Raw genomic sequence first — 13,287 nt, forward strand, 5'->3', positions numbered from 1 at the left:
GGTGAGGTCAAGCGTATTGCCTGCCTTGTGAGTGGGAGAGGACTGTGAAAGGGTGAGATCTAGGATTGCCTGCCTTGTGAGTGGGAGGGGACTGTGAAAGGGTGAGGTCAGCGTATTGCCTGCCTTGTGAGTGGGAGAGGACTGTGAACGGGTGAGGTCAAGCGTATTGCCTGCCTTGTGAGTGGGAGGGGACTGTGAAAGTGTGAGGTCAAGCGCATTGCCTGCCTTGTGAGTGGGAGAGGACTGTGAAAGGGTGAGATCTAGCGTATTGCCTGCCTTGTGAGTGGGAGGGGACTGTGAAAGGGTGAGGTCAAGCGTATTGCCTGCCTTGTGAGTGGGAGAGGACTGTGAACGGGTGAGGTCAAGCGTATTGCCTGCCTTGTGAGTGGGAGGGGACTGTGAAAGTGTGAGGTCAAGCGCATTGCCTGCCTTGTGAGTGGGAGAGGACTGTGAAAGGGTGAGATCTAGCGTATTGCCTGCCTTGTGAGTGGGAGAGGACTGTGAACGGGTGAGGTCAAGCGTATTGCCTGCCTTGTGAGTGGGAGGGGACTGTGAAAGTGTGAGGTCAAGCGCATTGCCTGCCTTGAGAGTGGGAGAGGACTGTGAAAGGGTGAGGTAAAAAGAGGCAAGGAGGGGAAGAAAGAATTGGAAAGAAATGAAGGCAGACGTCGGGAGGTTGAAGTTACCCAGAACAAAGAGCGGTGAGCCATCGTCAGGAAATGAGCTTATCAAGATGTCAACCTAAGTGAGGAACTCTCGAAGGGCACCTGGTGGGTGATGGATGACAACAATGTTAAGCTTCAGTGGACAAGTGACAGCGACAGCATGGAATTCAAATGAGGAAATGGACAGGTGAAAGAGGGAGAAAAGAGAAAATCTCCACTTAGGAGAAATGAGTAGCCCTGTGCCACCACCACCACCACGACCAGATGCTCTCAGACTATGAGAGAACGCATGAAAGGAGAGCAGTTGGAGAAGCAGGGGTGGTCCAAGTCTCCGTCGGGGCCAACAAATCTAGTGACTGAAGGGCAGCATAGGCTGAGATTAACTCGGCGTTCTTGACCACAGGGTTGGTAGTTCCAAACGCTGCCGGTGAATTCAACATGGGTTGTGCGGTCATGGTACACCACAGTAGGAGGGTTGCAGCCAAGGGGTGTTACGTCTCAAGTCTACAGGGAGAGGAGCGAACAGGTAGGGAAAGGCATTTATAGTTGACAAATCTAGAAAAGAGCAAAATGAGATCATCTGAAAAATAACTCGGTAAGACACTTAAGTGAGAGAGTGGTGCGGAGCCTTCCTCTCTTTCCTTTCTTGAATAACTCTGTAGAACAAGTTGGCAGAACAACAGATGAACCCTTTAGACCCCACTAGAATTCTAGAATACTGATGGAGATTACTGAGAATTTCCAAGCTAAAGCTCATTTTCTCACACATTTCAAACAGACATGCCTCAAAAGCTAAGAACAAATTACAATTACAAGTTAACTTATTTTTAAAGAGCACAACCTCTTTTTAATATGACACCACATTCATGTCAATAGGAATAACACTAATTTTGTCTTCCATTGTGTAAAGACACTCGCTATCAAATAACGATTAACACTCAACAACAAAAAAACCCTCCAGTATTTAAATTGTAGTAAATTTGACTAAATTACTCACTCAAAATGTACCAAGTTATAAAATATTACACTTATAAATATTATCCAAAATGTGACCCAAGGTCAATATCCAGAAGTATTTTAAAACCCACACAAAGTAGGCTATTGTATTGACTGATTCTTACTTCGATAACAATATAAACATGCACTGTAGATAACTGTAGATAACCTCTCTCAATAACATTTTGTACAGACGAGGCCTTACGGAAAATGGTAGCCTACCTTGACAACAATTCAGTGAATGCAACAAGTATTAGATAGAGACCGATAAAGAGAGAAGATACTAAACACAACAACTGTGTCCCACTCTTTGCCCTGCTTCCACTCCAGATGCACACCACACACTCTGGCATCCTTCAAAATTCACCTGCTGTCAAATGAGTTATAACTCGGTCCACACACCCTGGTGCCACGCCCGCATCTTCCTGCCACTGTAGCCTTATCACAAAGGGAATGCAGAACCGCCTGCGGGTTCTGGGAAGGGGCCTTTGCATGGTCCCCCGGCACAATGTACACATTTATGATGGCAATGTTGAGCATCCCCCAAAACACATACGTCCACCGTTTTCTGCCTGTGTGTCCAACATTGTAATAGCTCCTCAGTTGGTCAAGATGGTCAACCCCACCCATTTTCTTGTTGTAATCCACTACAAGATCTGGAACTGATATACGTTCCTACCAAGTTAAAAAAAACAACTCCACAACCCCTACCACTGCCACTTTAGGCCCAGGCTGTGTGGTACAAGGGTGACTGGAGGGACTTATGGCAGACACACTCCACGGAAATGTAGGCTCTAATTCTTCCTCCTCTTCCTCATCTCCCTCTTCCTCGTCCTTTTCCTCCTCCTCTCGATGTTCCTCTCCCTCCTCTTCGTCTCTCCTCTTCCTCTCTCGACCCTCCACTCGCCTCTCCTTCATTCCTCTCTTCCACTCTCCCTCCACTGTCCCCTCGCTCCACATCATCTCTAACTCCTCTTCCTCCCTGCCTTTTGCTGCTGAGCCCCGACTCTCCACATCAGTTTCTTCGTTTTCACTGACTTCGAGTAACAGAGGGAGATGAGCAGCAAGATTATACAATGGTAGTCAGGAACATAATCTCTCTCTCTCTCTCTCCCTCTCACACTGTCTCTCTCTTCCTTCCTCTCTTTCTTTTCCTCAACCATACACACACTCTCTTCCTCATAACGGGTTTCCGTAATAAATTGTGTGATACAGTTGCACGCCTCCCATTCCGCACACACTCGCTCTCTCCTCCAATCACCTCGTGCTTTCTTGCCTGACAGACTAACTGCAGAGTGTGCCAATGTTAGCTGATTAGTTACGAATCTGGGATAGTTTCCAAATGAATGGCATCGGTTAAACAGGACAAGACAAGCAACTTGTTAGCTGGCCATGTAAACAAATATCAAACTCTTCATATCAGCTCTATTGCGTGGGCATCTAACCTAACACGACAGCTAAGCTGTCAAATAATAGGAAAACGAGGCAATGTATAGCCTATCAATATCTGCACCTACCAAGCATGACAAACCATCACCTAAGCCAAACAGATAAAGACAAATTACTCTATCCTTCATTTCAGTGGCTAATTAGCTAGTTGTCTTTAGGGATAGCTAGTAAATGTGACAGCTGAGGTTGACGCTTCGTGAGCTCAGCTCAAATGTACAACTACACACAACTCTTCTTGCCTGACAGACTAACTAGCTTGTTAGCTAGCTACAGCAAGCAGCTTGGGCCGTTTCCATATGAATCACATCAGTAGAAACAAGACAAAACAACCAACTAGTTGTACTGATACTCATTCTGCTCACCAGTTTCGGAGGTCTACGTCACCGGCTTTCTAGGCTTCACTGAACGGGATTCATTATCATCAACCCCGGATTGTCTTGTCTGATTACACACACCTGGTTCCCAGTTGGAGTCATTAAAACTCGGTTTTCAACCACTCCACAAATTTCTTATTAACAAACTATAGTTTTGGCAAGTCGGTTAGGACATCTACACCATCATGAGGGAGGAAAATTATGTGGATATATGAGATGTTGCTTCAATATTTCCACATATTTTTCCTCCCTCATGATGCCACCTATTTTGCGAATTGCACCAGTCCCTCCTGCCCCTCCTGCAGCAAAGCACCCCCACAACATGATGCTGCCACCCCTCGTGCTTCATGGCTGGGATGGTGTTCTTCGGCTTGCAAGCCGAAGTTAAAGCTTGGTCGCAAATGGGTCTTCCAAATGGACAATGACCCCAAACATACTTCCAAAGTACTTAAGCAATTTTGCCACAACAACAAAGTCAAGGTATTGAAGTGGCCATCACAAAGCCCTGACCTCAATCCTATTAAAAATTTGTGGGCAGAACTGAAAAAGCGTGTGCGAGCAAGGAGGCCTACAAACCTGACTCGGTTACACCAGCTCTGTCAGGAGGAATGGGCTCAAATTCACCCAACTTATTGTGGGAAGCTTGTGGAAGGCTCCCTGAAATGTTTGACCCAAGTTAAACAATTTAAAGGCAGTGCTACCAAATACTAATTGAGTGTATGTAAACTTCTGACCCACTGAGAATGTGATGAAAGAGTGGTGATCCTGATTTCACACAGATTACATGTCAGGAATTGTGAAAAAATGGAGTTTAAATGTATTTGGTTAAGGTGTATGTAAACCTCTGACTTCAACTGTATGTGCCCTCTGTTCCCTGTATCTCGGTTATTGTTCCCATGTCCGGTGGTGGTGCGGGTACCTATGCGTTGGTGCAGCTGTTATGCTGAATGCTTTATATATTGTGTATTACGGGTATCGCCCCGTGTCGTTCAGCGAGGTTTACCCTCGCTCTTTTGTTTGGGTACAGCCCAGTGTCTTTTGTATACGTGTTTGTTTCGGGTGTATTAAAAACCCCTATTGTGTATCGCCTGCGCCTGTCTCCAAAATCCTTTATACCAGCGTGACACTAGTTAGCTGACAATATGCAGCTATTTCCATGAGACAGAGAGCAATCATTCGAGCTCCACCTCTGATGTGCTCGCCTGTACCAACCAACTTGTCTTGACATGACAGGATTTGCTAATCTGACAGCTGTTACCCGAGTTTACAGCGTTCAATATTGACAGCACCAAACGTATATCTGCCGTTTTACTCATTTCACTCACCTCAATGTTATTGCTTTTCAAAGTGCAAGGACGATTTCGGTATATCATCAACCAACACAACCAACAACCAATACAACACAACCAACAACCAACACAACCAACAACCAATACAACACAACCAACAACCAACACAACCAACAACCAATACAACACAACCAACAACCAATACAACACAACCAACAACCAATACAACACAACCAACAACCAACACAACCAACAACCAATACAACACAACCAACAACCAAACACAACCAACAACCAATACAACACAACCAACAACCAATACAACACAACCAACAACCAATACAACACAACCAACAACCAACACAACCAATACAACACAACCAACAACCAACACAACCAACAACCAATACAACACAACCAACACAACCAACAACCAATACAACACAACCAACAACCAACACAACCAACAACCAATACAACACAACCAACACAACCAACAACCAATACAACACAACCAACACAACCAACAACAATAACAGCAACAATACCGCTTCGTCCAAAGTGTGGAGACGTTCTTTTTGAGGAATGAAGTGATAAAAACGTTGGTCAGTCAAATGACAGCATACCCTGTTTCCGGGTTTCTGGTTGACGACAACAGCCACGCAAACACGACAACAGGGATGTTATCAAGTGAATTCTGCGATATGGAGATAGACATAAAACGGGGCCGTTCGCGGCGGTGGAGGCTGGTGAGGGGAGGACGGCTCATAATAACGGCTGGAACGGAGTGAGTGGAATGGCATCCAACCAGGTGTTTGATACCATTCCGCCTACTCCGCTCAAGCCATTACCACGAGCCCGTCCTCCCCAATTAAGGCGCCACCAGCCTCCTGTGGTCCGTGCCCGCTATAGTCATTTAAAGAGAGACAGTCGACGGCCGCTATGGGTTCTAAAAAATTAAGACAGAAAATATACACCTGGAGATATCATCAGTCCTCCAGCTATTTATTTGGCTGTCATGGCATCCTGAATGTAGAGATGCCAGAGCAGGTTTTACTACCGTACCCAGCTTATAGGCTGCCTCTCATAAACAAATACTATGAGGAGGTTTGTAGAGATGATTGACACTATTGAGATGCACCATTCCCTAGCCTCCGGCACTATGTGAAAACAAATGACTATTTTCCTCCCTCTATTTAAGCATTTTCTCTGTGTTGTCTGTGCTGCTGTATGCCCTCCCTCCCTGTTGTCATGTGAGATTCCAGTCAGCGCCCCCCAGATGGGGATGTGAGAGCTGTCTCAAAGGAACGCAGCTGTGTCTGTCATCCAATGCGTGCACTTTAGGGACCAGTCACATTATATCAGGCCCAAGCCCTGACGGAGACACTGCACAGAGACAAATCTGTTGGGCCACTAGCTTCCACACATGCTGGAGGGCTGGAGAGCGAGGAAGAGGGGCCACAAATGCACAGTACAGTGGATTATCATGGTAATACAATATCATCAATATAAGCAGTTTATTTGCTGTTTGTGCCATGGTAGTTTTTGGGGAATAAACAGACTGACTTGACCTGACGTGAACTGTCTCGAATGAGCTTCTGTATCGTATCGGCTCTTTCACAAATCTGTATATGAGGGTAAGGAGTTCAGTCTCAAGGGATTCCTTTGCCACATACAAACAGGAGTGGGATGGAGGAGGAGAGTCTCTGCTCATGTATTTGATGAGATCAGTGCACTCACAACTGGATAATATATTTGATGTTCTGCGTTTGTTGATAGACATTTCTGCTCTGTAATTCCGTGAGCTCTACACTGTGTCAGACCACAGTGTGTGAAAGGCCACCCGTAGACGCATAAGCTGTGTGGAATGTACAGCAGAACTGGAGAGATTCCATTAGGATTATGTGTGTATCTTCATACAGCGCCTGTCTTTGGTAAGCGGGTGCTGTACTATATGACAGTGTGCGTGTAAAATAAGACGATGTAATTATCTACTTTCTTACAGATTTCCCATTATCTTGCTTTCTCTCTCTCTCTCGTCATGGCTTTGTGTCCCTGCGCGTTGTGACGGCCTCATTACTCTGTGAAGCTAATGGATTCAGCGGCTTGGCCTGCATTAATTCAACTGTATATATTTCCCTGCGAAACATGCAAACATGATCCCCGGAAAGGAGTGTGAAGAAGGAGATCTAGACAAACAGACGGATTGAAAGGGAAGGAGGGAGGGCGGCGAAGGGAGGCAGTAGTGAAATAGGATGGTGAACTGTAGCAGAGGCCACCCAGGCGTAGTTGTCTGTGGTACTGTTCCTCAGATACTGTGGAGTGCTAATTAAATTCCTCTTGTCACAATGGGTCACCAGACGTAGCAGACGACAAGCAGGATGGGAGATGGAGAGGGAAGCACTATTCCCCCATAACGTGTCAAATGAGAGGATAGATGAGAGCCAGAGAAGGCTGTTCAGAAGGTATAAATTGTTGGCTTAGACTGTTTGTATTTGCACCACATCATTCTATATGAATGTCGACCTTGAGGCGTTATTCTCTTTGGCGGTAGAGAGACTTTAAGGAAATGAGCAGCACTCCTCTGCCTTTCATGTGGTAGTTAAATGTGGGTGCAGCTTTGCCTGGCAACATTTAGAATTTCAACTGGGCTCTTATATGCATGGGACTAGCTTTACTTTAAATAGCAGCAGCTGTTGAATGAATCATACATTAGAGCCGAAGAACAGCCTCATGCCTTAGTGTTACCTGGGAGTTGGACTCTCCAAGGTCAGAGCTGGCTTTTTGCTTGATTAAATCATCTATATTCCAAATGACATTCCTAGGCATCGTGCTTGATGGATTCTCCCAATTCTTCAAATTAATGTCATGGTCCACTTGATAGTTTGGAGGAAAACTACATGTAGGAACGTTTTACATTTGATCAGTTAGTGACCAGTTAATGGATATTTTGAAGGAGCAAAATTGCATCTGATTGCCCCCAACCATAACTTGATAGAATGTGGTCTGGTATGTCATTGAGCAAATTTGCTAAAGCACGGTCGTTAGATATATCCCTAGAGATCTAATGGTGCTGCCATGTGTGTCAGAAGCATTTATAATATCTAATATCTTAAACAAGTCTCCATTTTCCATGGAAAAGCTAGTCTGTTTTTCCCCCCAAAGGAAATTTAGGGAATTTAAGGCCATACATTTCAAACAAGTGTGAGGAAAATTGGCAGATATCATTGTATGATGATGATGATGATGATGATGATGATGATGATTAGCTCTTTGTTTGAGTGGTTCTTTGATATGTTCACATACATTTTTTTGTGTGTCGTAATTGGGAGAAAATATACTTTAAAAAAAACAACAACAATATTATTAACCTGCAGTTACAGTGTTGAATGATCCATTTTAAGAAGCTTGACCGGCACAATGAATGAAAGAGACCAGACCAACAACAACTGTGGTAGCTATAGTTGATGACACCAGTGTTCTCCCCAATCTCTCTCCGCAGCACAAGAGGAGTCAGTGGCCACCTACAAAGGCAACGAGTTTTTCAGCTATGACCTGTCTCAGACGCCCATCCAGAGCAGCCTGGACGAGATTAGTCTGTCCTTCCGCACGCTGCAGAGGAACGGGCTCCTGCTCCACACCGGGAAATCAGCTGACTACGTTAACCTATCCCTGAGGAGTGGCGCTGTGTGGCTGGTCATCAACCTCGGGTCCGGGGCCTTTGAGGCCCTGGTGGAGCCTGCCAACGGCAAGTTCAATGACAACGCCTGGCACGAAGTCCGTGTCACGCGCAACCTGCGCCAGGTACTGTAGCCCCCCTGTCTCTCCTCCTTCATATGCCCAGCAGTAATTCTATCGTTCATTATTACAGGAAGTGTTTCATGTTTATACTTAAGAGGGAGTAATAGTGTCATTATTTAGCTTTCAGTAGTTGTTAATGTTTCCTCATCACGGGCATCCAAGGAAAACCAGTTATACTGTCAGCTTGTGATTTAATTATGCTAATTTATCCCTCAGGACTGAAAAACAAAGATGAATAGAAAACAAACAATATACTACATTTAAATAAAAAAAAATCACTGTTTTAGGCTTTTCTGATTGAACCCTTAATTTATCAGTCCCAAGCCAAACTCCAGTTCATTAGGATACGTTCAGAAAACATGCCTCACCTCGAGTGACCCATTATTTTTTCTCTATGGCAGTCGGTACACAATCTTGTTGTTTTCAATTCAGTTCAGAGTGAAGTGAATCAATACCACAAGTTTGGCTCTCTCAAAATAATGTCTCCATAGGTGAAAAACGATGCAGTGCGATGTTTCGCCTTCTTAGTGAGACTAGTCATGTTGAGGTGTAGATTGTTGTGGCTGAAATAACTTGGAGCTTGTGGATTGATTTCGATGTCAGTCTCATTGAGTCTCAATTCTGGTGTCAACAACAGTGTAGAAATCAATGATAGTTTTTCGTGTACTTTGGATTTGTCCTGTTTTTACATATTAAAGGTGCCTTTTTATAATTCCATGTTTCCAACTGAAATGTTACATGTCAATGTGTACAGTGCTGTGGGTGAGTTTCCACAAATATCATCAAGGTTATTTGCCTCCTAGAACTTACTTCCAACAGTATCAGATAAGCTGTATCAGAAAACAAGATATTCTATAACAGAATTCTGTTTAGAGTAGACCTGTGCTCCCTTATTGGATAATCTGGTCAGTCCATTGTGGCTAACAGGAAGGGAATAAAAAAAGATGCCGAGTGATAATACTAACAAGAAGAGACCTTTACTGTACTGGGCATCAAAGAAATGTCAGGCACTGTGTAACTAACTAACAGACAGACAGACAGACAGACAGACAGACAGACAGACAGACAGACAGACAGACAGACAGACAGACAGACAGACAGACAGACAGACAGACAATCGTACTTTTCAACTTCAAAGCTCGACTTCCCCTCCCTTCCGCCTTCTAATCCAAATGTTTTCAAATTTGTTAGTATGCGTAGAGGTAGATTGGTTTTGTTTCTTATTCTTTTATTAATTCTGTTGAATGCCTCCTAACATCAACTGTACATAGTGTCTATACATTAACAGAAATCGACGCTGTATGTAAGTGTGATTTCTCTTTCCATTTGACCTAATGTGAATCATTCATAATGACATGATTAATATGCATCGCCTGTGTGTCCACGCTCTAGCCCTTCATGGGCTATGACCACAAACAAAGCGACCTTTATTTAAAACCAAAATGATGAGATTTGCTAAGTTTTTTTTCCATTCATTCTAAGGTGATACATTTCCAATAGTTAATAGTCACTCTTCTCTATGTACTAACAACCATTTTTTTTGTGTCTGAATCTTCAGTCCTTACAAACAGACCCCCTTAACATCTCACTCCTACCTGCATGCAAACATTCTCTCTCTTCATTATCCCGAGCCTACCCTCACCCATACTCCCCAAAGACAGAAAAATCCTATGCTTACAAACCCCTCTCATGCTTTTATCCCTGCATTTGATCCTGCATACATAGCTCTTCTCTTCGGATAGCTTCCTGTTACCACACTGACATGCCGATAGAGAGAAATGCACCTCCTGTGGGAACGCCAGTGGAATTTTTTTTTTTTAACAAGCCCTGGTGGTCAGCTTTCGCTGGCTAGATTCCTCTTATCTTTCTCTCTCTCTCTCTCTTGCTCTTCCCCTTGCTCTTTCTCTCTCACATCCTCAATCACACTCTCTTTGACACACACACACACACACACACAATTTCACCTACTCCCTTGTTCAACCTTGCCTACAATCGACGCTACAGACTCATAGCAGCTCTAAACAGCAACAGCAGACATAAGAATGTGTTCCTCCATGATTGAAGCACATTTAAAACCAGGAAACACCCATAACTACATTAATGATCAGAACAGGGCAATTCCTCAGACTGCAAGTGGCAGAGCCTTGCTCTTATCAGAGGGGACCTCTGGGAAATGTAGTATTTGTCAGTCAGCAGTGATGGTCTGCAGCATTCACAGAATATCATAACAGTGTAAACCACGTACACTACAGTATAACCATTTCAGTCAAAGCTGAGCCACATGCTTTATAGTATAGCTCATATATATGTAATGAACTCCTCTTAAACCATTTTAATGGATTATAAAATGGCTTCTGAAACCGTTGTTCTCCCAACAATGAATAATAGATTTAGATTTTTTTATCAGCTAATTGGTCTGTTAATTTGTTCTTCCTGTCTCTCTGTATTGATTTGAGATTGATTAGTTGATTGATTAATTGATCAACTGTCTGATTACCGCCGAAGGATGACTGTATCTATCATCGAATGGGTGCCTTCTCAAATTCAGCTACAAGCGGATACTACGATATATTTAATATTGTACTCAAATCCAAAATATCTGTGAAATGATCATATCATCCTTTGCTCATCAACCCTGCTAATAATTTGAGAAATTAGAATTACATTTTTATTTTATTTATTTATTTCACCTTTATTTAACCAGGTAGGCTAGTTGAGAACAAGTTCTCATTTGCAACTGTGACCTGGCAAAGATAAAGCATAGCAGTGTGAACAGACAACACAGAGTTACACATGGAGTAAACAATAAACAAGTCAATAACACAGTAGATAAAAAAGGGGAAAAAAAGGGGAGTCTATATACATTGTGTGCAAAAGGCATGAGGAGGTAGGCGAATAATTACAATTTTGCAGATTAACACTGGAGTGATAAATGAAAGAGAAAGGAAGCAAGCTTCTGCGATTGGCGGAGCCCTCCGACGGTTCTCATCAATTCACACTGTAGATCTTACAGCAAAGGATTCAACTCAATTCAAAGGCCAGCATTTTAACCGCAAACCCCCCCCACCAAAAACAAAGCAGCGGATGTTTGGTGTTTAATTAAAAGTATTTCCACCATCTTCCCCCTTGTCTCTTTGTTTCTGTTCTGTCTCTCCTCCACTTTTCTCCATTCCTCTCTTTCTCTCTGGTCACCCAGGTGACTGTCTCTGTGGATGGGATCCTGACCACCACCGGCTACACCCAGGAGGACTACACCATGCTGGGCTCGGATGACTTCTTCTACATTGGGGGGAGTCCCAACACGGCTGACCTCCCAGGCTCCCCGGTCAGCAATAACTTCATGGGCTGTCTCAAAGACGTAAGTACTGTGCTGTTCAGCAGCCTTCAGCAGGGGACTCTGGTCTGAGAATACACAGATGCACAGGGCTCTTGTTGAGCTGTGTTCATATTCACAAACACCGTTCACTTTGTGAAGTGACAGCTCTTTTACGCATGTGACACTTGGAATTGAGATGTTAAACCGCCCAGTGCATCACATAGGAAGAACATGGCACTTTTCTATTTTAACATTTAGTTAGTTGCTAATTAATGACAGATTGTGACTTTGAACACATGCAGTGCCCTTAGTGTTCAGCTGTGTCCTAATGAGTCCTAATGTAGATTGCTGTGTGTCATTTGCATATCCTCTGACATTGTACAGTGTGGTCATGTATGAGTGTAGCTATGGCCTTGAATTATATAATAGCATGATTACCTGGATATGAACACCAGACTTGCTACTCTTGAATAATACAGGTTCTATTCTCCAGGATTAATTACACTCCTGTACTGATGCCCCACCCCCGCCCTCCCTAGTGGCTGCCATGACCTTCCTATGCCCTCCCTATCTCTCTCTCTGCCTGTTTCCCCCATCCCTTCCTATTGCTCACTCTCTCTGCCCCCCTCGTTCTTTCTCTCTCTGTCTCTCTCTCCCCCTCCATCCATCCATCCATCCCGCCTGCACCCCCTCCCTCCGCTCTCTCAGTCAGGGAACATCTGTAATTAATACTGTGCCAGTGTTAGTGAGGCCTTAGCTTTACCATCCTGACAGCCAATTCAGACATTGATTTCCTCCATGGATTCCCAGGCAGCGCGTCCCTCCCTCTGTCTCTGTCTAGTTGACCCTCCCATGTATTAATCATGTCTACCTCTTCATTGATTGTGCCATGCTTCTCACTGCCTCAGCCTCCCAAAGTCTTTGTCCTGTTGTGTACAGGAATCCTAATAACTATACTAAAGATTGTTATATTTCCGTTAGGGAACGCCTACTCTGTGAAGTGTGTGTGTGTGTGCAATAGCTCAATTCACCTTTGCACTCCTTCTAAACAACGCAATTTTGGCAAAAGTCTACAAAACTTAGCCCACTCTGTTCGTAACAGATTCTAGTTTTGGGAACAGAAAAGTGTATCTTTCATCTATGAGAAAATGTGCAGAATGTCGGCCAAAATCCATCTCGTTCCATCTTCTCCCACTGCCGGACACTGGGCTTCCTCTCACTACCATATTTGGTAATGAGTGGAAACACCAAGTGGAAGCTTCACATTTATACATCTGGTGAAATATCTGTTTCAATTGTTCTATCTTTGACTATACTGCTACAGGCTCCTGGTGCCTGTTTCAGTAGAACGTGGTGATAGATATTGGACTGTCAGTGCTGGGAGGGGTCTTTGGGAA

General features: G+C 43.9%; 1 protein-coding gene across 1 annotated transcript in view; it reads left to right on the forward strand.

The window, feature by feature from the left end:
• LOC118390496 (neurexin-2-like) overlaps positions 1-13,287 on the forward strand; it is a 355,637-nt gene that overhangs the window by 165,431 nt on the left and 176,919 nt on the right. Inside the window, 2 exon segments of the mRNA XM_052457396.1 lie at positions 8,276-8,577; positions 11,771-11,932. Of these exon segments, the coding sequence (XP_052313356.1) occupies positions 8,276-8,577; positions 11,771-11,932 (464 nt within the window).

Source organism: Oncorhynchus keta, chromosome 11 (genome assembly GCF_023373465.1).
Source record: "Oncorhynchus keta strain PuntledgeMale-10-30-2019 chromosome 11, Oket_V2, whole genome shotgun sequence".
Lineage (NCBI taxonomy): Eukaryota > Metazoa > Chordata > Actinopteri > Salmoniformes > Salmonidae > Oncorhynchus > Oncorhynchus keta.